The 24,077-nt window shown below is 33.9% G+C and overlaps 1 protein-coding gene across 1 annotated transcript in view; it reads right to left on the bottom strand.

Annotated features, from left to right (window-relative positions):
• LOC129231035 (serine/threonine-protein kinase WNK1-like) overlaps positions 1-24,077 on the bottom strand; it is a 247,222-nt gene that overhangs the window by 101,925 nt on the left and 121,220 nt on the right. Inside the window, exon 2 of the mRNA XM_054865282.1 lies at positions 3,352-3,524. Within this exon, the coding sequence (XP_054721257.1) occupies positions 3,352-3,524 (173 nt within the window). The remainder of the gene's footprint in view (positions 1-3,351; positions 3,525-24,077) is intronic.

The following is a 24,077-nucleotide window of genomic DNA, read 5'->3' as shown; positions in this document are numbered from 1 at the left end:
AAAATTACCTTTTTTGAACTTCAATCTCAAAAAAAAAAAGAGATTAGAACCCCCGAATCTCCCCTTCCCCCATAACAACATCATGGCAGAAGAGTTTTTAACGTCTTTCCTAAAATTAAATTAAAACCTCAAATTAAATCTAGACACCAAACAATTTTTGTAACTGGCCATAATCATTTCCCTATCTACGTACTTCGTTTCTCACTTTCAGATTTTGTATCAAGTTCATGTCATGGTGTCATGGACTCCCAGGTACACACCAGACCTTTATATCTTCCACTAACCTCATCTTTTCACATTAAATATAACCCCTCTTTTTTTCCTTCCGAAAATCTTTGCACAGCTTTCTTTCATCCTCATGAGAATAAATTAATACACACTCTCTTTTCATTCTTATCCCAAGCTGGTTATCTTGTTTAGGGTTTTTAAATTTAAATTATGAACTCATGTAATAAAAAGTTACTGGTGCTTTTAAAATTTAATAAACTTTTGTTTTCAGTCCTCCCCCCTCCCCTCGACCCGAGAGAATTGTGATTCACATTGTCTATGTTTGGTTTAACAGAATTATTTTCATTTAGTGCCAATTTTTGGTTTTTATGCCCTATATCACGCAGCTTTATAATTATAATCATTCCGCACTTTTAATGTATTGTATTGTACTTCTTATTGTGTTTTGTAACATTCAAATTCTAATTGTGACAGGTAACGGGAGTCTCTAAGGTGTATGTATATGCATAACAACACCAAAGACCGTCTACAGTGTTGCCTTGATAGGATTTAGTTTCAAAAGTTTACCATCAATCTTCTCTTTTCATTAACATTACAAAAGATATTTAAAACACGGTTTCCAAATCTACAGCATCGAAAAAGTTGAAGGAAAGCACCCCCCCCCCCCCCACCTCCCGTCATCATCAGGAAAGTACGTCAAAAATCTCGGTTTTAATGCTTCAATTTTGGAAAAAATCTAGGGAGAGCCCCACCATTACTCCTCCTCCTAAAATCATAGGAGGTCAGTTAAAGCTTCGTTTTTGGAACTTACCTTTTGAACAACTTTCTATGCCCTAGTTTTTATCAAAGAAAGCTTAGAATCACGCTTTTAAGACTTCATTTTAAGCAAGTTCTTGGTGGATGCTGCTCGAATCTCTCCTTTCACTAACATCGAAGAAAATCTTCAAAAACCGCGTTTTCAGAGCTAAGATTTTGAAAATTTCCTGGACGCCATCCTACGAACATAATTGAGAATAATATAAAAATCCAAGTTTGGAGTTTCACTTAAAAAAATTGCCAGAGGAGGGCCTTTGAACTTCTGCTCTCCCGACATCACCAGAGATAATCTAAAATTGCGTTTTCAAGACTACAATTTTTAAAAATTTCCGGGGGAGAAACCCCCCGGATCCCTTATTTCTGATCTAATGTTAAACTTACAATTAGGTTTTTATTGCTAATATTTAATGTAATGACTCCTATATGCAAGAAAATAAATCTACTCTCTTTCTCTGTGTATTGCTGCATGTGTTTGACAAAATTAAGGGGTCAACCCGCCTCCTTTGTAACCTTTCTATTCTAACAAAAGTTATGTTAGAAGATATTATTACGGAAATAATCAATAAAGCTCCAATCATTTAAAAATGTTTAAATAGATTATTTCCCCCCCCCCCCCATTTTTTTTTACAAACCAAGATTTCGCTTATCTTGTATCAATTGTTCACCATTAAAACACAGAAAGGATCCGTTCCGTTATTTTTTTTTAAGTATTTATTTTTTACGAATGATTTCTTCATATTTAAGGGTTATCGTTTCCCAATCGTTTGGTAAAAATTAGTATTAGGAGCTATGGGGCCGCGACATCCTTTATGTCAGGAAGGATTTCTTGAACCAATCCGCCACTGGTGACTTGAAGGGAAAGGATCAGGGGTTCCGAGGATATCCCCCGGGAATATTTTTGGAATTGAAGTCCTAAAAACGCAATTGTAGTCCACCTTTAATGACGTAGCAGAAGACATGGAGTGAAGAATTTTTTCCCAGAAATGTTTCAACGAAGTTGCAAAAATGTAGTTTTACACGATCTGTGAATGATGTTGAAAAATAGGGAAAGAAGGATTTTAGGAGTTCTCCAGAAATTTTTCGAAATTAAAATCTTGAAAATGCAGTTGTAGGCCACTTTTATGACGTTGGGGATGAACAGGGTTCGGAAATTGTTCGAAAGTGGAGTCTTGAAAATGCGATTGTTTGCCATCTTTCGCAGTAGTGTTAAGGGAAAGGATGGGGTCAGGAGCTGTCTCTCAACTTTGAGATATTGAAGCTTCGAAAGCGCACTGTTAGGGGATCTTCATTTGATGATAAGGGGAGGACTCGTGCTTGCAGGCTCTCCCCCGGAATATTTTCGGAATTGAAATCCTAAAAACGCAATTGAAAACCCTCTTTAAAGACAATAGGCGAAGGCATAAGGTTCAAAACTCTCCACCGGAAATATGTTAATACGTATTAAAGTTAAAAAAACAAAGTTTAAGATTTTGTTGTGATACTAGGAAAAGGTGGGGATTTGTAGTTTTTCCGCGGAAGTTTTTTTGGAACTGGAGTCTTAAAAACTTAATTGTATGATGACTTTGGTAACATTAGGTAAAGGAATGGGCCTCGAGGAATCTTTCACTGCAATTTTTTCGAAATTAAAGCTCTAAACATTCACAATTTTGGGAATTAAAGTCCTAAAAATACAGGTGTAAATGATATTTTGTGCTGCGTTGGGGTGGGAGAGAGGTTTTGTGGTCTTCTCCCTGAAATTTTTTGAACTTACAAGACCTTTAGGGGGGCGATCACCCAAATCGTCCCCCCCCCCTGTGGATCTGCCACTGCATTAAACCAACCATTGTAAATTCACATGTACAGTGATTAAAAGGAAATGAAATAACATATGAATAAAGTCGTCAAACATTTCTGAAACTGATAGAACTAAAAATACATAAAATGTCAATATAATCTCCGTTTGCTAGCTCAAGAAAGTCACGTTTCAGTTATATATGACTACAAAATGAAATAATAACAATTTGCTCTCTTTGAGTACTGTGTGAGGTAAGGCACTAAAGAATAAAATAAAATAAATAGATCTTCGCAGCTTGCTTGAATGTAGAATAATATATCTACACCTATCTGTCGGTTTATTGCATGTAAATATATCCATAGTTTGCAAAAAACAAAAAACTGGTCATGGGCATGAAGTCCGTTAAAGACATCATTCATATTTATAGGTGTTCGCTCTGCTATTTTGATATCCATTTAAATAAAAATAATGTTAAAATTTGACAAATAGTCTACTTTAAATGTATTTCACTAAATTATTTTTAAAACACTTACGTTTTTAATGTTCCAGAAGTCATTAATTCGGTAATTAAGACTAAGTACTTTCCCTTCGGTGGTAAATCCATTTCCCAGTAATCATAAAATCTTACAATATTGGGATGCTGTAGTCCTTTCAACATTTCAGCTTCTTCTCTGAACCTTTGCCTTTCACTCTTGTTCAATCGTTCCTGAAAAATAAATACAGTTTAAAATGTAATAACATAGGAAATGAATTTGATATAATTTTACAATAGTTATTAGTGTTCCTTTTACATGAAAGAGACACACTTTGCGTTCAAAAAATTGTTTTAATTATTAAAAGTGATTTGAAATATTTTGCAGACTAAGCTAAGCCAATAAACAGGCATAGCTGATGTTTGCGTAAGGGAAAGTAGGTTCGTTTAGTTCCGGGGGAACTTTTTTATTTACCTCTTTAACTTATATTGATGGATTGATTTTTAAATACAAGGAAGATTTCATTATTACTACAAATGTGTTACAATATTTCTGAACTGTGTCCAGATCCGATTAAATGCGGTTCCGTTAAGTGCTTAGGTATAATTTTATGTTTCGTTCTTTCTTTATAATTTGTACCGTCTCAGTCATTTGTCAAAACAACCCACAAAAAATTGACACCAGAATATCATAGGATCCAAATTGGTTAAAATCGATTCTTTGAATGTTTAATATAGCTACAATATTTTTATTACTGGAAAAAGTCAAGATCAGTTGACTAAGTCAATGTCATCACATCAGCAACTGAGAAAAAAAATAGAAACGAAATTACGTTGAATCTTGATTTTTTTTTCTAAACTAGGTCATTTAACAAAAGAAAGATTGGGTAAAACCAATCTAAGACATCCAATTCACAGAACTTCAATGTTTTTTACTGACTGAAAAAAAAAAAAAACTATGAAACGGGTTTTCTAAGAAGGATCACTGTCAAAACTATGGGTGCCTTTGAAAAGCTATTTGGCTCCCTGGGGTGAAAACACGGTGTCTCAGGGTGCAATGGAGGCTAAGAAATGTGATCAAGGTGAATGACGCTAGTAAATGTAAAGACGAACCTCCTAAACGCAAGTTTGACACGTTGGCGCATGCGCTCTCCGCTCTGACCTCGTTCAACCACTATCAATGGCGGACGCAGGAAGTAACTACGCAGATGCACTTCCCCATTGAATGAAATACGAAAAATTGGATTCAAACTCGAAAGTTTCTGCGGTTTACTTTTCAAAATTTCGCGTAAGTACAGGCATTTGATCGTAGTGTAGCTTTTAAGGCTTTCGAACATATTTAAAAGTGTTTCAAAGGTACGTTGATTCTTCAGTTAGCCGTTATGTACATTTGCTATTTTTATCATGAATAAATTTTACCTAAAAATCGCTATCAGCACCGGATAAGTAACATTTAATAATCAAAACGCTTAAATTAGATGATATTTGAAGAGTTATTTCAACTATTAATTTCGAATATGTGGTTTTACTTACTTGTATTGTCAGGGATCTTGTGGATTTTTAACAAAGAGATTTATTGTTAACAATGTGATGCACTCAGCAAGTGAACGGAAATTCTAACGATGCTGCGTATAAACAAAACATAAAAGCGAGGGGGGGGGGAGAGAAAAAAAAATTCCTCCTTCGTCTCGATTTTTTTTTTTTTTTTTTTTTTTTTTTGATTTATTATCTCGTGTTTAAGGTAACTAACTTTCCTCGGCGTTATTGCTTGAAGCGAATTACTAAGCTTTTTTCTTCAGTCTAGTAAGAATTTGTTTTGGTTTTTAATTTGTCGGAAAACTTCATTGAAAAAAAGTGCTTATTTATCATCTATACGGATATTCAAATGTCGAACCATATATACGTACAGCTCTTGATCAAAATTTTGAACATTAATGAAACGATTTTATTTTTTCATGATTACAATATAATTTAATTCTTATAGTTGTTCCTGCAAATGATTTACAAATACCTACGCTCTTCATTTTCGGTACGATCGTGCTGCAGTAAATGTCAATAACATATTAAAATTACTGAGCAATTCAAGTGGATGTACGAAAATTAGTGCACGAACAGACAAATTAAAGTGATGAACACTTCTAAACTATGTTGGAAAAGTTGAAATGTGATCAAATGCCTGAAATTAAAAGTTTTAATCATTTTCAGAGCTATTCAATGTGGAAAATGTACCAAGACTTAGTTTTTTTATAACTCAAAACAATAAATAATAATTTACACAAATGTATCCAAAAAAGGATACAACACGGAGGGGAGGGGGGGGGGGCATTAACAGGAAACAGAAAGGGTGCCAATGTTCTGCCATACGGTTCCATTTTTCAACGCGGTGCACGCTGGGTTGAGGGTGCCAGTTTTTCGCCCGTGTTAATTCGCCCGTGTGCAATTTCGGCATCGTATAAGGTGCCGCTGGTGAACAAGCTGTTCACCCTTGAAAGGTGCCAAATGCAACCTGTAGTTTTTACAGTGATGACTTGCAAGGAAAAAAATACATTAATTTCATTGAAAGGCTATCCGTAATACCAATCCCGTAACTAAAATTGTTCTGTAAAATTTGACCACTAACGTCTACGCTAAGGCCCCTATCCTATAACTAGTGCAAATAGAGGCTCTAGTCTACGACCAGTCGTCACACTTCATTTAAATGATTTCCGTGATATTCAGTTTGATCACGTTGGTCAATGCGAACCGGTGTGCAACTTAATTTTTTTTTGTGGGGGGGGGGGGGGGGGGCGAAAATTTTCAGTTTGCCGACTGTAACACCAAATTTTGCCTCATGATAAAATACGGGTATGCAGATGACACATAAGGCGATCGAATGAAAAGGAACATTAGGGCATATAAAAACTGAAATATTTTAATTAGGTATGTCTCCAAGTTTGCCGAATCGTCAAATGAAATCTGCCGAATAATGAATTTTTTGTGCGTTCACAGTGACCTTCCATGACTTCCCATTGGGGGGAGCGCCTGAATGCGATATCCTGCCTCACCAAGGGTTAGGAATTCAATACCTGCTTCTCTCAGTTTTCCGACAATCGACAGAAAACAAAATTGCATTAAAAATCAGGGGAACATCAAAATTTCTACATCAACACTTTAAAAACAAAAAGCGATTTTGACAGCTAAATAATCGTCAAGTGGCGCGACAGTGCTATCTTTTCATGAAGTGTATCATGTGCCGACATGCTAACATAAAAAATTCGTCAAATCAAGAATTATTCTCAAAATACAATTTTAGAAACACAATGAAAAAAAGGCACTCACAAAACGGGTGGCCAAGACTAAACGACCCTATTTTTAAGTTGTCTAGCAATGAAAATATTTCTCAGACATTAATGAAGTTATTTGTAGTATATAATGAAGGAATGGAAATTTGTTGGAATGGGTGCGCCATCGGCCTTGAGGGGGGAAGGATTAGGCATCACTGTTCGAAGCAAAGTTACAAAATACATAACAATATAAAATGTAAAAACTCGATGGACCAGCGAAATTTTTTTTAAAAATCGTACTGCGGGGTCAAGAAGTTTGTAGGAGGAAAACGAAAATAGACCTTTATTAAAAAAAATACTAAAGGTTCAGGCATAGTATCAGTACTTAAATAAAAACGATACAACTCATAAGGTTTTACGTTAAAATGTGGGGAGGGGTGGAGAAAGAGAAAAGAACTTCAATTGAAAGGCTATGTTTGTACGATACAGAGGGTACGATTTCAGACAAGTACAGCACTAGTGTTTTCACAGTCATAAACTTTTACTAACAGGTAATTTGAAAGTCGGAATGTTACAACATAAAGATCCAATTTTGTAACTTGGTGCTTCATTGTCTCATCTTTTTAAGTAAAAAAGTCATAGAGCAGAAAAAAAATCATTCTGCTGTCAGAAAGAGCAAACAATGTCATTAAAACAATGTTCGTTTTGAGCTTCTTATGCAATTTTTAGAACCTTGAAAATTTTCAAACAAACTTTTTCAAAAGTATCTAGAAAAATGGAGAAAATACATGAAAATCGAACAAAAATCCGTAACAAGTAAAATAATAAAACGAATGAAATTAAAAGTTTTTTGGAACAAAAATAATTAAAAAAACCATAAAGTTAAACAGCAGGGATAATCAAAAAAAGACGAAAAAATAAACCAGCAAATTGCAAAAATATGTCTTACTAGTAAAATATACGGAATGGAAGCTAAATCTTGCATCATTTATAAATCAGAGCTGATTCCTCAGCACGTGGAAAACTTACAAATGCAGAGATATAAGAAGGAAAATTATTTGGCTAAGTTTACCTGAAGTCCTCCTATCAAAACGAGAAGTTAAAAGCTGGAAACTGCTGAGCTGTGCAATGCCAGACTTTGTTTACTTGCTATTCAATGTACTAAATTTTTACGTAAACTGAGAAATTTAATTAATTTTTAAAAAAGAGAGAAATTAAATGTAAAACGAGACGTAAAGCGAGTTTGAAATTAGAAAATAAATAAATACATCAAGATTTTAAAGACATCACTAACTCCCTCAGAAGCGAAATCAGTCAAATAAACCTTCAAATAAGAACAGAAATAATAAATTCACACAGTAAAAAAAAATAGAAATTTTTATTCAGTGCATAAAATGTGTGGTTTGGTTGGGGGGGGGGCTACAGAGTTTTCTGCAGGGGGTGGTGCCCAAAACTCATATATACGGGCCTAGGAGTGTGTTAGTTAAAAGTAGAGAAATTGGCTCAAAGTTACCCAGAATGAATGAATATATAAACACAAAAAAAAATTTAAAGGTATGTGTATGTGTGCCCTTTTAGTATAGGAATCAAAGTATTTTTATTTAAGTACTTCATCAGACTCATATTTTAAACATCTACAAAAGAGCGCAGGCATTAATGGATTAACATTTGATCAAGTACCCGTATGTTTCAGTGTTTTAAGTGCAAACGCTTAGTCTGTCATTTAAAAAAATAATACGAGAGCTTAATCGTCGCGACTACTATTAGTTTTCCGTCGTCGGAAAGAGAAGGGTTTGTAGAATGACGCCAAATTTTCTACAGCTATCTGTCAGTGAGCATCAACACACAAATGAGGCGACCTCCAGGGAGAAAATTCATTGGGTGAATGTCAACATCATGCTTTACCCTTTTTCTTTTCTGCCTCAGCCAACGATAGATGAGCCAAGAAAAAAAGACGAAACGTCTTTTGCTTTGATACTTCAGGATGTTGCCAACTAAACAGGTATCTATGCACATGTTTCACGAATTAAACGTACTTACGTTTTTAGAGGAGATATTGCGGGGCTGTTGGACAAAGCTAAAATTTAGAATGAAAAAAACGATATTCGGCTAAAGAGAAATACAAGCATCATATACAGTGAAGCATAGTTTATACGTTTTTGACGGACTGCATGAAAAAAGCATACAAATGAAAAAAGCGTACAATAGGTATACGTTAATATGTGTTGGACTCTGCAGTGACAAATTCATAAAATGTATAAATGAGAAATGTTAAATCTGTGCTTCACTTTCAGTGGCGGGCAACCGGGCATTTGCCCGGTGGGCCGGTCATGTTCCAGGCTGATCAGTTGCCCTGTCTACAAACAGCAAAATATAAATATCGTAACGTAAATTCTCGAGCTTCAATCCCTCATTACGCATGGGCTCAAACCCGCTGATATAGGGTGCAAGGCCGTCGTCAAGGGGGCCGTGGGGGTGCTACACCAGCCCAGTTTTTCAGAAATGGGGCCGCCAATTTCATTTTAGTAATGCAATAAAAAACAGGAAAACAGGGCAGCGTTTAAAAGGTAAAATACTTTTGTCCATTTTTCAATTTCATCTATGAATTGCAATTCACATTTACTTTACTTATGAATGGCAATTCACAATTTTTATGATTTGTAGTTCATAACAATTGCAATAAAAGTGACAAAAAGTATTTGGAGCATCCAAAATTCTATATTATTAAGATTATTCAAGTAAAGACCTCCGAAATGTGCATTTCTAAATTTTTTTTTTACGAAATATAAAGTATTCTGTTTCTCTCACTTAATATCCCTCGAAGGGTTACCCACGGTTGAAGACTCTTCAGTTAAAATATGGTTATAAAAAAATATAATTCTCAGGGGCCGCCGACACACCGACCTTTTCTACCATTTTCCTTTTCTATTTTTTTTAAATGAAAAATATCATCTTGAAAATCAGAGTTATGTATATAGAAAAATACACAGACCCATGAAATATGGTTTAACTAGGAGAAAAATTAAAATATAGCGAGAGAGAGATTGAAAATATTGAAATAAATAGTCACACCAGTAGTTCTAAGTGTTAGAATGCAAAAATCGTGTATGAATTGAAAAGTGAAACAAAACTTTATCAAGAGGTGAAGAAAGAATGATATCTTTACTAATAATAAAGCTGAAAGTCTCTCTGTCCGGAGGATGTCTGTAGGATGGCTGGATGTTTGGATCTCTGTGACGCGCATAGCGCCTAGACCGTTCGGACGATTTTTATGAAATTTGGCACAAAGTTAGTTTGTAGCATGGGGGGTGTGCACCTCGAAGCGATTTTTTAAAAATTCGATGTGGTTCTTTTTCTATTCCAATTTTGAGAACAAAAATATCATAAGATGGACGAATAAATTGCGAAATTATCATAACGTGGAACCGTAACATGGGCACGAGCCAATTGGCAAGATACGAAATTATCATAACGTGGAACCGTAACATGGGTACAAGCCAATTGGCGAGAAGATTCACCATACATTATTTGTAAATACACAGGCGAACCAAAAGACCTTTTAATTTTTCTATTACGGGCAAAGCCGTGCGGGTACCACTAGTTTAAAATAAAATAGAGCGTGAAAAACACGACCTATGATCATTAAGGTTATTTAAGGTCACACCAAAGCACCAGATCAGTTCAAGAAATGTTTTTTTTTTTTTTTTTTTTTACCTGGTGCCGCAGATGGCTCGCATATTAAGCAAAAAAAAAAAAAAAATACTAGGCTGGAACTTGAAAATTTTACTATAGAAAATCTACATGTAAATGGTTTTGAAAGAGAAGACTGTTGCAGAGTGTTTCATATTTTTTATCAATAAAATAAATAAAAGAAGATTGGGACGTAGCCAAAGGGGGGGGGGGGGAGTTATCTAAAAGCTTATATCTTCCTTTTTAGTCACCACAAAGCTGCCTAAAGTGCGTTTTTGAAAGTTAGCTTTTTAAGGAATTCCTGGTTCATGGGAAAAACTCTCAAACCCCATTTCTTAGTTTAACGTTAAAGATGGCCTACAACAGCGTATTTGGGATTTCAGCTTCGAAAAACTTCGAGAAATCGAAGCCGCAATCGACCTAGAAACGTCCCCACCCCATCATTAAAGAGCGAGAAATCAGTGTCGAAAACATTTCGGAGGCCCCTTAAGCATCTCATTCACATAATATCATCGAAGCTGGTCTAAAATTACCTTTTTTGGGCTTCAATCTCAAAAATAAGAGGGTGGGAACCCACAAATCCCCACTTTTCCCATAACATCATAGCAGAAGATTTTTTGACCTATTCCCAAAAATTAAATTAAAACCTCAGATTTATATCTATACAAAAAGCAACTTTTACAACAGACCATAGTCCTTTCCCTATCTTATTTACTTCGCTTCTCACTTTCAGACTCTGTATCATGTAAAAGTCCATGTCATGGTGTCAGGGACTCACAGGTATACTAGACCTTTATATCTTCTATTATCCACTAACCTCATCTTTCCGCATTAAAAATATTACCCCTCTCTTTCTCTTTCCGAAATTAACGATCGTTTATAACTCCGTTTTCGAATCTATAGCATCGAAAAATTTCAAGGAAAGTCCTCCCCCCCCCCCCCTTCGTCATCATCAGTAAAGCACGTAAGAAATCTCGTTTTTAATGCTTCAATTTCGAAAAAATTCCAAGGAGAGCCTCGCCATTGCTCCTCTTCCCAAATGATAGAAGGTCGGTAAAAGTTTCGTTTTTGAGACTTAACTTTTGAATTCCTGTCGATGTCCTAGTTTTTATGAAAAAAAAAAAGCTTACAATCATCTTTTTAAGATTTCAATTTCAAAAAAATTGTTGGTTGATGTTGCTCGAATCTCTCCTTTCCCTAGCATCATCCAAAATCTTTTAAAACTGCGTTTTCAGAACTAATATTTTGAAATTTTCCCACACCCCATCTTCCTAACATAATTGAAGATAAATATATAAATGCAATTTTGGAGTTTCACTTCCAAAAAATTGCCGGAGGAGGACCCTCGAACCTCCGCTCTCCCTAACATCACCAGAGGTCATCTAAAATTGCGTTTTTAGGTCTACAATTTGAAAAAAAATCGGGGGGAGAGACCCCAGGACCCCATATTTCTTACTTAATGCTAAACTTACAATTAGGTTTATAATGCTAATATTTAATGACTCCCATAAACAAAAAAATAAATCTACTCCCTTTCTCTCTCTGTATTGGTACATGTGTTTGACAAAATTAAGGGGTCGCACACACCCCTCGCCTCCCTAATAACCTCCCTATTCAAACTAAAAAAATGTAAGAAGATATCATTACGGAAATCTTCACTAATAATAAAGCTGAAAGTCTCTCTGTCTGGATCTCTGTGACGCGCATACGCCTAGACTGTTCGGCCAATTTTCATGAAATTTGGTAAAAAATTAGTTTGTAGCATGGGGAGGGGAGGAGTGCACCTCGAAGCGATCTTTCGAAAATTCGATTTTGTTTTTTCTATTTCAATTTTAAGAACATTTTACCGAGCAAATTATCACAACGTCGAGGAGTAAATTACGAAATTATCATAACGTGGAACCGTAACATGGGCAAGCAAATGAATATAGCAAATTGGGGAGAAATTCATCATCCATTATTTGTAAATTTTTTAAATATACAGGCGAACCGAATGACCTTTTAATTTTCTACTACGGGCAAAGCCATGCGGGTACCCACTAGTAATCAATAAAACACCAGGCACTCAAAAATACTTAAATAGATTATTACAATCACCTTTTTTTTAGAAACAAATTTTGTTTAAAAGAAAGTATTTAATTTTTTAGAATAATTTATATTTAAGTGATATCGTTTCCCAATCATTTTTTGTAAAAAATAGTATCTATAGGAGCTATGCGGCCGCGACATCTCTTTATGCCAGGCCCGATTTCTTTAACCAATCCGCCACTGTTCACTTTCACTGCATATATCTCACAGTCCTACTGGCCGAATGTCCTGCTAAAATAGCGCTGTTTTCCCTGAAAGTACAGCTTTTCTGTTACAATTCCACCAAATGGGGGCAATATAAATAAATTAGATTTTTCAACACTTTTGTAGGCATTCTTAGTCAACAGTAAAATATTTTCTTTTTACCAAAATAAACTTTTCGTAATAATTCATGTTAATTTTTAGTTTTTTTGAGAGGCAATGAAAATGCTTCCAATAGTACATACGATTTACACCTTTGTAGTTATTGTCAGTAAGCTGTAGTCATTGACAGCATATTGAGTTACTTTTCAACTTAAGTTCTATATAGATACATCTGGAATGTTTCTCGTTTATTAACTACGTCTTGATTTCAAAATTTAAGAACAATTGTTATGATTTCATAAAATATGTATTTTGCAAGGGGGCGCTTAATTCAAAAAATGATTTTTCACGTGAGATCTAAAAAGTTACCATTCGGTGACATAGTGATCCTCTGGAGAGAAAAAAAAAAGACATTGCCCCCACCCCTCTTTGCCAGTAATACGTCCTGATTTGGGAATACCTGTGGATTACTTTCATACGATTTTCTTTCCCCTTTCATTTCCCACGCTATACGAGTGTATAATGGAACACAACATTTGCTACACGAACGTTATTAAAGCACGAGGAAAATCGAAGGCACTAAATGATTTATCTGAGACAAGTAAAACTGAAAGGACTGAAAAGCAACTCCCCGCCACACGACTTTAAATACAGCATTTAGAGGCAGGGAGAGCTGGAGTTTTATAAAAAAAAATATTTTTAAATAAAAAAAAACCGCCTTCAAAAAATACCCAGGAACTAAAAAGCAAAAAATAACTGATTACACTTACATTCTATATCCTACCCAAACATAGAAATGAAATTTATTTTACAATTCCAGTATGAAAATCAACTAAACACCGAATTATAAAATAAACACTGATTTAAATTACTATACGATGAATTAATAATTAATACCTAACTAATTATATACAATCTCTTAATTTTTAATAACCTTTTGAAGTCGGGTCCTCCTATAAACAACTACATAACGTAACTGACAACCCACCGAATCCTGAATCAAACACTAATTTAACTATACGTGAAATTAGTCTTTAAAACTAAACCTACTAAGTTACGTTAGGAAGTAGTTTATAGGAGGCCCCGACTTCAAAAGCTTATTAAAAATTAAGAGATCGTATATAATTAGTTAGGTATTTCAAACAATTCATCGTATAGTAATTTAAATCAGTGTTTATTTTATAATTCGGTGTTTAGTTCAGTTGATTTTTGTACTGGAATTGTAGAATAAATTTCATTTCTATGTTTGGGTAGGAAATAGAATGTAAGTGTAATCAGTTATTTTTTGTTTTTTAGTTCCTGGGTATTTTTTGAAGGCGTTTTTTTTTTTTTTTTATTATTATTTAGAAGTTTTTTTTTTTTTTTTTTTTGCTTTTTAGTGGTGTAAATAACACGGCGAGCGTCTCGGAGACTTCCGACGACTGTGAAGAAAGGCTTTTTCAAATGCGTAACTATGTACAAAAAAAATTGTCTTCATCATTTGTTCAACTTTATCAAAGTTTGCTTTCCGAAAGCAAATGCACGAGTCACTTAAAAAAAAAAAAAATTGAATTTTGTCATCTTGAATTCAAATTATGTTTTTCGCAATCACGAGTGTGTGTTTGTATGTGTGTGTGGGGGGGGGGGTATGTGTATGTGTGTAGGCATGTGTGTTTGTGTCTGTGTGCAGTCATGAGTGTGTGGGTAGTTGTGTGTATGAGTGTTTGTGTGCGTGGGGGCGGGGTATGTGTATGTGTGTGTAAGCATATGTGTTTGTGTCTGTGTGCGCAGTTGTGCGTATTTGTGTGTATGTGTAGGTGTCTGTATGCATGCATGTGTTTGTGTGTGTATGGTGGTGTTTGTGTATGTGTTAGTGTGTGCGTGTGTGTTGGTGCGTGTATGTATGCGTGTGTGTGTAGGATATGGACGCAACCTGGAGACAGTTTTCGCTAGAGGAGCAGCATCGTGAGGCCGGCCGACGCGACGGGTGGTGCTGGCAGAGAGTGGCGCCGCGCCGCACAGTGGAGTATTTGACTGAAAATCCTGGCCAAAAGTCCAAAATTAAAAATTTACCCAATTTTTATGAAAATTTATTCTATGATAGTTGACTAACTGGTGCATCGATCGGCACCTGTTTTGGAAGCCTGAGTCACGTACAATTGCTCATAGCCTCGGTAAAAGATGAGATTTCTATAAGAATTTTCGCTTTTTTGTCACGTTTCAGCTTAATTATTACGTTTCAATGTAGATTTTTTTGTGGCTTTATAAATGAATGGAATTGACCCAAATCAATTTTACGGGATAAAAAAATGTCAGGGCTTTGTGCTAATTATAAATTAAAGTAAATATTTTTATTTTCTTTTTGTAAAAAAAAATAAAGAAAACTTGTTACGGAAGATTTTTAAAGGCTTTTCGCCTTAATTTATAACTAGAGAAAGCTTTTTAAATGGGTGTCGGGCTCGGTCGGGCTGTTTTGAAAGTTACATCGTATTTGGCAAAGTCTCTAGTGCTAATTTCTGCAAAAAAATCTTCCGCCTACAACTGCCTTTTTTTTAATGATTTTTTTTTAAAAAAAGTGAATAATCCAATCGTTTTGTGACAAGTCATGATTTTAAACTGAAATTACCAACAAAGATTTAATAAATTTGTAAAAAGTTATCAAAAGTACTACTGAATGAAAAAAGCAACATATTTAAGCGCACAAACATCAATAAAATTTCAGACACGAGTTTCAGGGTTACGAGAAACCGCTTCATGAATGTATAAAAGTTTAAGCTATGGAATGAGAATCATTGAATTAATTTCGAAAATGCTTAGCTTTATGCTTCGTTAAAGGAATTCATTGCACCCCTAAACCATGTGTTTGCGCTTAATTATGTTAATTTTCTCATGTACGTTAATGAGGCAATACATTAAATAATTTTGTGATCTCGCTAAGAAAATTTTCTCTTCCTTAAAATTGAGAAAGATTTTAAATAAAATAAATAAATATTTATATTTTTTCAGATTATCGTTGCAAATAATGTGCCGGAGGAGGGGGGGTCTTTCCCCCCTTATACGTAGTATATTTGTAATTTTCTCCTAACGGTAGCGAACTATACACATTTAAGACATCTTACCAACTCATTGTGAAATTGAAGTTGTATTAAATTTTAGTTCCAAGTTTTTGTTCACACAATTTTTAGCGGGACACATCACGCTATGTAAAACTAAGGATCGACCCAAGGTACGGCTATATGTACAACACATAAAATTCAAAAACAAAGAGCTTTTGAATATCCATTTTCGAGTGTTTTTACAGTTTTAACTTCCTAGTTCATTTTTCCTTTTTTTTTTTTTCTTTTCTTTTTTTTTACAATAGAAAAAAGGTTCTTTGTAACCCCAAAACCCTTGTCTTCAATTTCTTTTGTGCATGATTAACTCAGGGTTTTAATGATTGAAACTGATCGAAAAGATTAACATTGATTTTTTTTTTTTTTGTTTCAAATTAGTGTTTTGTAAAGAACACATGGAATTTTTTAACCGTTTTTATTTTTATTTATTTTTTTTCTTCTTAATTATACATCTTCGACGAAAATGATGGGGAAAAATAGCCATATCTTCGCATTAAACATGTTTACTTATCACTTGTTAAAGCGTTTTTGGCAAGCAGCCAAGTGCTGCAACCATTTCGGATCGAGTGAAAATTATTGAAAATTTTTATTTCAACTCATTGAAAAAAAAATTCATTATAAATCAGTGAAACAACATAACTTCACCGTTTTTGCTTTAAATGAAGATCAGGTGTTTATATTATTTCCTTAAAAAGTTTCAGAGCCATACCATTATTAGAATACCGGATGCAGGAATTTTAGTTCACATTGATTGAATAATTGAAAAAAGTCGAAAAAGTGACCTCTCTTTGTAAATTCCTAGAAATTCGGTTAATTACGTTAGAACTTCAAACAAATGATATTTTCGAAGAAAATTATTTTTCCTATCTTGTGATGCATTGGTTTTTTTTTCTACGTTCACTAGGATCGTTTTTACGGTCGTAAACATGCAAAAGTCTAGACCGTGGATAAGACATTAAATATTTCATTTTCTAATTCAAATTTTAAAAAATCAAGCTTCAAATTGTAACATCAGGCTTTCAGACAACTTGTATACAAAGTTTCGTGTCTTTAAGTGGAATAGCTTCGCCGTACAGCGCACAAACACACAGAAGGGAGTTGCCTTCAGATGAGTGAAAATGTCCAACTAGTTTTGGCCAGGATTTTCAGTCAAATACTCCACTGTGCGCCGGTAGGAAAAATGATAGCACGCCAAAAACAGTCAAATAAAAGCAATAAGCAATCGTGATTGCTCAAAAAAAAACGAAATCGCTTTAAGTTTAAATTTGTAATATTGTAAATTTGTAGAACTGTAATATTGTAAATTGTCATTTATGTTTCGCAATTAGTGTCATGTAACTCGTGATAAAAGTCGCATGTTTCTTCACATGGCCCCACTATAGATGAAGATTAAAAATTCCACTAGAATGAATTTTATGTTTGCTTCAGAGAATCCTTAATTCAAAATTTTCATTCTCATTACTCTTAATAATATATATTTTTAGTACTTTCTTTAACTATAGGTAAAGAAAGTATAAACCTTTGTTTTATGGTCTTTGCTTATCAATGGGTTTTATATTTAATCGTTTGTGAGGGAAATTGCATGAAATTTATTGTTTTAACCCTTAACTTTTCCATAAAGAACAAATAGGGTAAATCAAAGATTTGGAACCTAAGTTAGACCAACCCTAAACAAAACCAATACTAAACAAAAAAAAAAAGCATAAAAACCGGTTCATTAAGTGAGACGATTTACAAAGTTAATAAAGTACAAATCGATTTAAATGTGAGTATGATATTTTAAGAGTTTCTTCAACAAAAAAAGACATTTCCTTATCGGTACAGGCTGGGGCGTGCACAGGAATTTTGGAGCCCATCACAAATGACTTTTCCGGGCCCCTCTACATATTGTTTACCCCTATATTTCACCGTTAGTTACAAAAATATTGGACCCCCTCCAGGCTCGGGCCAACAGGTGTCCCTTCCCCTCCCTGTGCACGCCCCTGGGTACAGGTGTCTTCGAGTATTTATGGAACATTGTACAAAGAAAAAACAAATCCGACGAGTTCAGAACCTCCTTTTTTTGAAGCCTGCTAATTAATATAACCCTAATTTCAAATTGAACTGAGGGCATCGTGAAATAGTAAACCTAGAATATTGGTCAAACTTCAGAAATCATACACAGTTATAATGTATATTATTAAAGAATATAAGTTAAATCGTGGGGGAGGGGTGTTCTGTATTCAATTCCCCCTCAGTTGAACACTAAATATATTTAAAAATTGCAATATTAAATAAAGAACTTTATATTTTAGTGCCTAAATAAAGTTATTTATTAGTAAATAAAATATTAAGGTAATTGATCCGACTATTAAAGTAGCAAAATATATTTAATTTGCTACGCCAGTAATAAATACATTAGTAACACCTATAATAGAAAATTACCATGCAGCGCAGCGTTGAGAAAATTAATCATCCATGTGCCGCGAGAATTAAATATCGTTCAAGAGGAAGCCAAAACCTTAGGTGTGAAAATACACCGATCACAGCAACACCACGTGACCATGACGTATGAAATTTAAAGTTTCTTGGATTTCTCCGGGACCCCTTATCAGATTCCAGACCAAATTACAATGGGACCATCTGGGAAGTATGCCCTTCCAAACAAAAATTTTTTTTTCAAATCGGTCCAGTAGTGTTGGAATAATTCGAAAACACACATAAAAAGCCGCAATACGAAATCATAACCTCCTTTTTTGAAGTCGGTTAAAAATGAAAACATTTTACGTTCCAGCTCTGACAACATTCAACTGAGTTGAAAATTTAGCATATTTTGATAAAACTTAAAACAAGAAAGCACCTGCTAAAATAAAACGCACTTCAACGTTTAAAGTCAATAATTATCTTTCATCATCATACAATTATTGATCTTGTTATTTTTGTGTTTTTCCGGAGCTGCTACATAGTGTAAAAAATTAAAACAAGTTATTAAAATCGTATGGTAGAAGAATTATTTTATTCACGTCAGTCGAGGTAAACAATACTATTTGAGCTTTCTAAGAAATTTGTGATGACGTGTTTCATGACAAAAGATCAGTGATTGCAGTTAATGCTCCTTTGTCTGCATTCGAATCTTCGACTCATACATACATTATCGTTACTCAACGGGGCAAGCTTAATTTAGGACTCCCCCAGGGTTCTATACTCAGCCACTGTCGCGCTATAATAAAGAAAATATCCGGTACACATTCGCTCTTACTATCTCAGAATTGCATATCACGGAGGCGCAGTGCATAAACAAGCGAAAAAATCGATACTCGTTGAATTAAATGGTGGGTTCCAGCCATGAGCTAGACGAAATTTCTCAGACGGGAGAAGCAATTTGCGAGGAAACAATCAATTTATTTAAAATCTTTTCTTAGTGTAAAAAAAGGTTTCCACAACAAAAATTGTTACATTTTTCATTTTTTTTTTTTTTTAATGCGGAAAACTTGAAATAAACAAATGCAAAAATTAAGAGCAACACTCAAACCAGACATAGCTGAAATATTTTCTGGATTTATCGACTCTTTCGTTTGCGCTCTCACAAAATAAGCGGGCTACTGGATTCACTTATTTATTTATTTATGCATTTATTTATTTATTTATTATAACCTACTGTTCCTTAATGTAAGCGCTTCTAATGTAATTAAAACTTCGTGAAAAACGAACATTTTTTTGTGTTGAACACCAGACATATTGAAATATTTTCTAATTTATCGACTGTTCACTCCCACAAAATTGGCGGGCTTTTATTTATTTATTGTAACCTACTGCTCCATACTATAAACGCTTCTAATGAAACTAAAACTTCATATAAAAACAAAAATTTTATTATGTTAAACATCAATGACTTATTTTGGTTTCATGCTCAACAGGATGTTTTAGGACTGTTGGAGTACTCGTTTCGTTTGAAATGTCAATCCTCAAAAACAACGAGCTGATGTGTGCATCACATGACTTCCTTTTATTCCAATTTAATGTCATTTCCCCATTATCGGCAATTTTAATGTGATTCAATTGTTTACTCTCTAAATATCACCAACAGTGGCCAAATTGAAACCAAATTTTAAAAAAAATCGCCAAATTTGAAGCCAAGTTGGCGACCAAAAGACTGGCGATATATCGTCAAGTGTCCGACAAATTATAACACCACTTGAGTTTACATCGAAATTAACGATGATTTCCCACCCAAAAAGGGGCAAAAGACCCCTTTAGGAACATCCGAATGCAACCAAAAGGGAAGGTGCATAACTAGGCCTCACTAGGAGTCTACGTACCAAATTTCAACTTTCTACGACATACCGTTTTTGAGTTACGTGAGATACATACACACATACGCACATACATACGTGCATACGGACGTCGCGAGAAAATTCGTTGTAATTAACTAGGGGGTCGTCAAAATGGATATTTCGGGTGTCTGTAGGTTCCTAGGTATATATCCACGGTGGTCGGGTCGGAAAAAAAAAACTCAACATTCATTCGGGGGAGAGAAAAATGGAAATTAAGGCTAATTTTTGAGTGAAATTTTTTTCGCGAATACAATACTTCCTTTTTTGTAAAAGGAAGTAAAAAATCATGGTGAAATTTTAACGAAAGTATGTCATTAATAAGCAAAAAAAGACCAATCACAACATTTTATCAGTTAAATATCTTCTTCGCTTCATTAATTTTTATTATTCTTATCATCATTGTTTGTACACTCAAGAAGCATTATAGCAAAACTATATGATAAACGAGCTGATGTGTGCATCACATGACTTCCTTTTACACCAATTTAATGTTATTTCAGTATTATTGCAATTTTAAAGTGATTCTCTCTCTAATTCTCTAAATATCACTAACAATAGCCACATTGAAACCAGATTTGAAAAAAAAAAAAAGAAAAATCGCCAAATTTGTAGCCAAGTTGGTGACAAAACTTGGCGACCAAAAGATTGGCTATATATCGCCAAGTGAAAATTATAACACCACTTGAGTTTGCATCGAAATTAACAATGTTTCCCCCCCAAAAAGGTGCAAAAGACCACTTCAGAAACACCCGAATGCAATCAAAAAAGGAGGTGCACAATTAGACCCCACTAGGAGTCTACGTACCAAATTTCAACTTTCTAGAACATACCGTCCTTGAGTTATGCGACATACATACACACATACAAACATACGCACATACATACGTAAATACAGACGTCACGAGAAAACTCTTAACTCGAGAAACTTCAAAATGGATATTTCGGGCGTCTATACGTTCTTAGGTACATATGTACATGTGGTCGGGTCGAAAAAGAACTCAACATTCATTCGGGGGTGAGCAAAATAGAAATTAAGGTCGATTTTTGAGTGAAAATTTTTCGCGAACACAATACTTCCTTTTTTGTAAAAGGAAGTAATAAAAATGATCGTTATTTACAAACATCGTTTGCAAAAATCGTTTAAAATAACACATTGCAGTGAAACTTACAACTTGTTTTTCATTATTGCATGCTAAATGTATGCAACGTTGCCAATGTAACCTGGGAAGGATTCGCTGTAATGTCTCGCCCAAATCATGGCAGACAATGCTGATTAAAATGTTTAATAAATAAATACAAAAAAATATATACATACTGAGTGTCCGAAAAGTCCTTGACATATTTTAAAAATTCATAGAAAATAAATAAATTGTCGAATGAATATGTTGTTCTGCGCCATATTACTTCACAGATTCAAAAGCATTTGCTGCTTGCAAAAGTAATTGCTGTAACATAACAGGAAGAAAATCAAACGTCGCGTGAGGTGTTTAATCGTTAAACAGAAAGTAATACTTTTCATTACCAGAGCTTAACACACATATACATATATGGGGGATGGGGGACGCAGGTCGTTAATTTGGTGAAAAAGGGGTCACAACGTGAAAAAAGTTGGGAGGACGTGAAAAGATGGCATTTTGATGCTCCTCCCCATCAACTGAAGTAAACAATTTTAACAATAAACGTAAATCCACTAAAAGCGTCATGATTCTTAAATGAGTTTCCGCAATATTTTTCTAATTTCGTAACTCGTTAAAAAACCATGATTCATTTCCTATTTGATTTCTTTTCTCATGCAAGCAAAAACAAAGAGATAGCAACTGTCCAAAACCATACTGAAACATAAATAAAACAGGAATTCGAATTGCGTACAGGAAAAAGAAACTTTTTTTTCAAGGTCATTATGACAAATGCTCCATTGCTTTGTTCTACGAAAATAATCAACAGCACGGCATATCTTAGGTCCGTTTTCTTATGTTTAGTTGAAACGTTAAATTGAAAGGGAAAAGTTCGAAGATACGAAGGAAACGGACAACAAAACACTTGTCTTTTCAATGTAGATTACGCATTTGCAAAAAAAAGTTTTACTTTGTTATGACTTTCATTGCGATGAGTTTTGATGATCGCACAACAGGATCTTATCTTTTATGACATGAAAAGTACATTTATTGATAATAAACGTCCATGTTTTATGCCCATTTCAAAAAAGTAGAGTAGAATTTTTTATCTTTTATTGAACTTCAGATTTTTTGCTTTCCAATTACATATTTTTATTTTTTCCTCGCTTAGTCCATTTTTTAATCTCCCAACTTTCAAAGAAAATTACAACAAAGAAATGCACAGGATTTATCCTCACAAAATAGGAATTAGTTTGGTTATGACATTTCAGCACTTTTTTCCCCCCTTTCACACCCAAACCTCTTTTTGTGCGGTGGATAGAGACCGCATAAAAAAATCGTTCGTTTTAAACATAACCTCGTCCGTTTTATAAATAATTTCGTCAATTAAGTCCCAATCTGATTGAAATTTTCATAAACCACACAAAAAGAGTAAGCACAAAAAAAAAAAAAAAAAAAAATCGCTCAAAAAATTGCACAAAAAAAAAAAAAAAAAAAAAAAAAAAAAAGACCGCACAAAAACAGGTTTGAGTGTATAATGTGCCGAATTTTAAAAAAAAAAAAAATTTAAGAGCAAATTGAGACGAAGGTTCTTATATGATAGTTTTGCTTTCGAATTAGACTGCAATTTCAGTTAATTTATAGTCTTCAACAGCATGTACTTTTTAATATCATTTTGTTTGTATGATTAGTATTATCCATAGGTATAAATTTGTACGAAACAAAGAAATTTAAGATAAACTAGCAAGAACTCCTATGAAGTCACGTCTAATTCATTCAAATCATAATTAAATACTTGAGTTTATTTTAATTAAAATACAAAGAAACCTCTCACATTTTCTTTGTTACTCTACTGTAAAGAAGGCTATTTTTTTTCAATTTGCAACCAAGGTTTTTTTCTAAAATGTGTTAATAGGAGCACTGGTATACAATTTCTGATAAAGCCTAAGTGCAGGACCATGCCTTGGTCAAGACATGCTGGTATGGGTCATTCTTCAAAAAGTAACTTTTCAGTAAAAACTTTAAGGAACAATTCATTTATCAAAGTTTAATTTCATCAAAAATGTATATATTTAAGCCTGACAACATTTTTTTCATAATAATTTTTATTTTAATACATTTTTGGTTCACAACTTGTGAATTCTCACCTCTGTGTATTGTCACACACCTGGTGTGACTGTTTATGTTGCTGAATAACTTGTTTAATTAAAAGTATATATTTATTTTATTCATTATTTCTTTCACAAGTGTCTCAAATACAAATCGTTTAGGTATATTTAACTTTTTTTATTGTGTTTTAGTTCGTTTTAGTAGGATAAAGAATTACGTCACACGATAAATTCTCACATCCGTTAATCAAAGACAAAATGCCATTTCTCACTAACAGATGGTAGTAATGACATCACAATTTATTTCCCATGATACAAGGGTCCCCTTGTTTATTTCCAGCCATAAAGAAGTTGTGAAATTTTTGTTAAAAACCAAGAAGATATAGATTTTGCTTTAAAAACTAAATGTGGTTATTGGGAACTCTCACCTCCGTGACAAACCTTATCAATGTCATTATTTCTGAGATGAGAATTAATGCTGGAGAGGATAAACCTCAACTTTAGACAGTCTACCAAAATTATAAATTGCCAGTATATTCTCAAATTTACTAACCTGGAAACATATTAATGCTATACTATTTTTAACACAAATTAGAACTAAAAGGATAACTAAAATTTTAGCCGTACTTTAATTAAGAGAGTTTAATATTAGATTCACACTAATCGTTAAAATAGCTCAATTTTTGCACAATTAACAAAATTACTACTTTGATATTAAATTGGCCTCTAATTTCAAACACTAAAGTTTTTTTTTATTTTATTTTATTATTTTGTTTCCGTGAGCAAGGTCTTTTTTATTTATTTATTTTTTTATT

This window comes from Uloborus diversus, chromosome 10 (assembly GCF_026930045.1).
Source record: "Uloborus diversus isolate 005 chromosome 10, Udiv.v.3.1, whole genome shotgun sequence".
NCBI classification, from domain to species: Eukaryota; Metazoa; Arthropoda; class Arachnida; order Araneae; family Uloboridae; genus Uloborus; species Uloborus diversus.
This window is presented reverse-complemented; position numbering and strand designations above follow the sequence as displayed.